At 38.9% G+C, this 2,932-nt stretch overlaps 1 protein-coding gene across 1 annotated transcript; it reads left to right on the forward strand.

Moving 5' to 3' along the window:
- The first annotated feature begins 591 nt into the window (after positions 1 to 591).
- Positions 592 to 1,131, forward strand: LOC100055180 (large ribosomal subunit protein eL21-like). Its single transcript, XM_070258432.1, has one exon. The coding sequence runs from the start codon at positions 613 to 615 to the stop codon at positions 1,093 to 1,095; it is 483 nt and encodes a 160-aa protein (XP_070114533.1). The 5' UTR covers positions 592 to 612; the 3' UTR covers positions 1,096 to 1,131.
- The last annotated feature ends 1,801 nt before the right edge of the window (positions 1,132 to 2,932 follow it).

A 2,932-nucleotide genomic window follows, 5' to 3' on the forward strand; every position in this document is an offset into this window, starting at 1 on the left:
CTCCCCTCCAGGATTAACAAGAGCAGTGGAAATGAATGAATAAAAGAAGAAAAATTGTCACTGAGAATTGTGGCCGTGAGCCCGTCTTCACTTGGAATTGCAGTCCAGGTTTGCATTTCTTGGGTTGTCACAGAAATATCAAGCTGTGAAGAGACCGACGGTGGTCTTGGACTGGGAATGACCCCAAGCACCTGGCAGAAGTGAACACAAATCCTTCTGGAAGAAACTACCTTAATCTTCAGCCTAAAAAACACCCACAAGGGGCTGGCCCGGTTGCGCAGCAGTTAAGTTCACATGTGTTCCGCTTCTTGGCAGCCCAGGGTTCACCGGTTGGGATCCTGGGTGCGGACATGGCACCGCTTGGCAAAAAGCCATGCTGTGGTAGGCATCCCACGTAGAAAGTAGAGGAAGATGGGCACAATGTTAGCTCAGGGCCAGTCTTCCTCAGCAAAAAGAGGAGGATTGGCAGTAGTTAGCTCAGGCCTAAGCTTCCTCAAAAAAAAAAATATCCACAAATCATTCTTCTACAACAATGAGATGTACACTCATATCTCAGTTTAAAGAAAAATAGACCTTTCGGCTGGCGCCGCCATCTTCCGGTAATTCACCAAAATGACCAACACAAAGGGAAAGAGGAGAGGCACTGGCTATATGTTCTCTAGGCCGTTTAGAAAACATGGAGTTGTTCCTTTGGCCACATACATGCGAATCTACAAGAAAGGTGATGTTGTAGACATCAAGGGAATGGGCACTGTTCAAAAAGGAATGCCCCACAAATGTTACCATGGCAAAACTGGAAGAGTCTACAATGTTACCCAGCATGCTGTTGGCATTGTTGTAAACAAACAAGTAAAGGGCAAGATTCTTGCCAAAAGAATTAATGTACGTATTGAGCATATTAAGCTCTCTAAGAGCCGGGATAGCTTCCTGAAACGTGTGAAGGAAAGTGATCAGAAAAAGAAGGAAGCCAAAGAGAAGGGTACTTGGGTTCAACTGAAGCGCCAGCCTGCTCCACCCAGAGAAGCACACTTTGTGAGAACCAATGGAAAGGAGCCTGAGCTGCTGGAACCCATTCCCTATGAATTCATGGCATGATACTGAAAGAAAATAAAAGACCTCTGCGCTGTAAAAAAAAAAAAGAAAAATAGAGAAACATTTCAACATGTTAAACAAATTTGACCTAATAGACTACATATAAAATATTAAAATCCATATCTATAGCATGTACATTCTTTTCAAACACATATGGAACAGTTAAAAACTTCAACATATTGGGCCAAAACCATGTCTGAAAATGTTTGAACGTACTGTAATCAGCTTACTGCAATAAGTAGAAATCAATAGGAAAAGTACAACTCCAGGAGCCCCATGTGTCTGGCTTTTATATTTTTTCATCACTTGACTTTAGTTGAAAATGTAGACATTAAAATATGGCACAATTTCTACATTATTTTGGAACTTGTTTTTCCACTGAGTTACAACATGGATACAGTAATGCGTAAAGTGCACAAATCCTTGGTGTACAGCTTTTATTTTTTAATTTTTAGAATTAATATACAGTATAATTGACTCTTTTGGTCTATAGTTCTATGATTTTATACCATTTACAAATTCATATAACCACCACCACAATCAAAATACACAATTGTTCCATCACCCCACCGCTAACCCCTGGCAACCACTGATCTGTCCTCCATGATTATAGTTTAGTTTTGTCTTTTCAAGAATGCCACTAAAATGTCATAAAAATACACACATGCAGGGTATAACCTTTCAAGATTGAACTCCCTCCAGATCCATCTAAATTGTTGTGTGTATCAACAATGCATCCCTTTTTATTGCTGACTAGTATTCCATGGATGGATCACAGTTTTTTTTAAATCATTTACTCATGGAAGGACATCTGGGTTTTGCTTCCAGTTTGGGCTGTTATTAAGAGTTTCTGTAAAAATTAATATACAGTTTTTTGTGTGGATATACGTTTTTGTTTCTCTGGGCTAAATGCCCATGAATGCAATTACTGTGTTGTATGTTTAATGTACGTTTAATTTCATGAGAAACTGTCAAGCTGATTTCTAGGGTGGCCGTAACATTTTAAATTCCCACCAGCAATGTATGAGTGATCCAGTTGTTCTGCATCCTTGTCAGCACTTGATAATTTCCAATATGTTTTAAAGAAAATGTTTTATTTTGAAATAATTTTAGACTCATAAAAACGTTGCAAAGATAGTACAGAAGTTTTTCCTATATTTTTTACCCCAATTCTCCTAATGTTAACATCTTACAAACCATGATACATTTATCAAAATTAAGAAATTAACAGCCATATGATACTCTTGACTACCAACTTTTCTTAGACTTGAGTTTTCCCACTAATGTCCTTTTTCTGTTCTGGGATCCAATCCAGAACGCCACATTGCATTTAGTTGGCAGTGTCTTCTTATTCTCCTATAACCTCTGATAGTTCCTCAGTCTTTCCTCCTTTTATGTGACCTTGACAGTTTTGAGGAGTACTGTTCAGTTATTCGGTGGGATGTCTCTCAGCATGGGTTTACCTTATGTTTTCTCATGATTAGACTGGAGTTATAGATTTCTCATCACATTATATTGGGGGAGCATGATATCAACATGACCTATTACTCATCATGTTGAACTTGATCACTTGTTGAAGGTGGTATCTGTTGGATTTCTCCTTTGTAAAGTTCCAATTTTTCCCTTTCCACCCTCTATTCCTTAGAAGCCAGTCCTTCAGCCCAGCTTACGCTCAGCAGAGAGGGATTAAGCTCCACTTCCTGGATGGACGAGTATCGAAAAATTTGTGGACATATGTTAAAGCCACCAGAGTAATTAATAAATATTTTGGGAGAGATACTTTAAGGCTGTGCAACTATTCTGTTTCTACCTAAAGTTTTGCCCACTGACTTTGGCATTT

The sequence above is a fragment of the Equus caballus genome, chromosome X, assembly GCF_041296265.1.
Source record: "Equus caballus isolate H_3958 breed thoroughbred chromosome X, TB-T2T, whole genome shotgun sequence".
Classification (NCBI taxonomy): Eukaryota; Metazoa; Chordata; class Mammalia; order Perissodactyla; family Equidae; genus Equus; species Equus caballus.

Bases quoted from the DNA above. Each gene is read 5' to 3' on its own strand.
- LOC100055180 (XM_070258432.1), top strand. From the start codon at position 613: ATGACCAACACAAAGGGAAAGAGGAGAGGCACTGGCTATATGTTCTCT.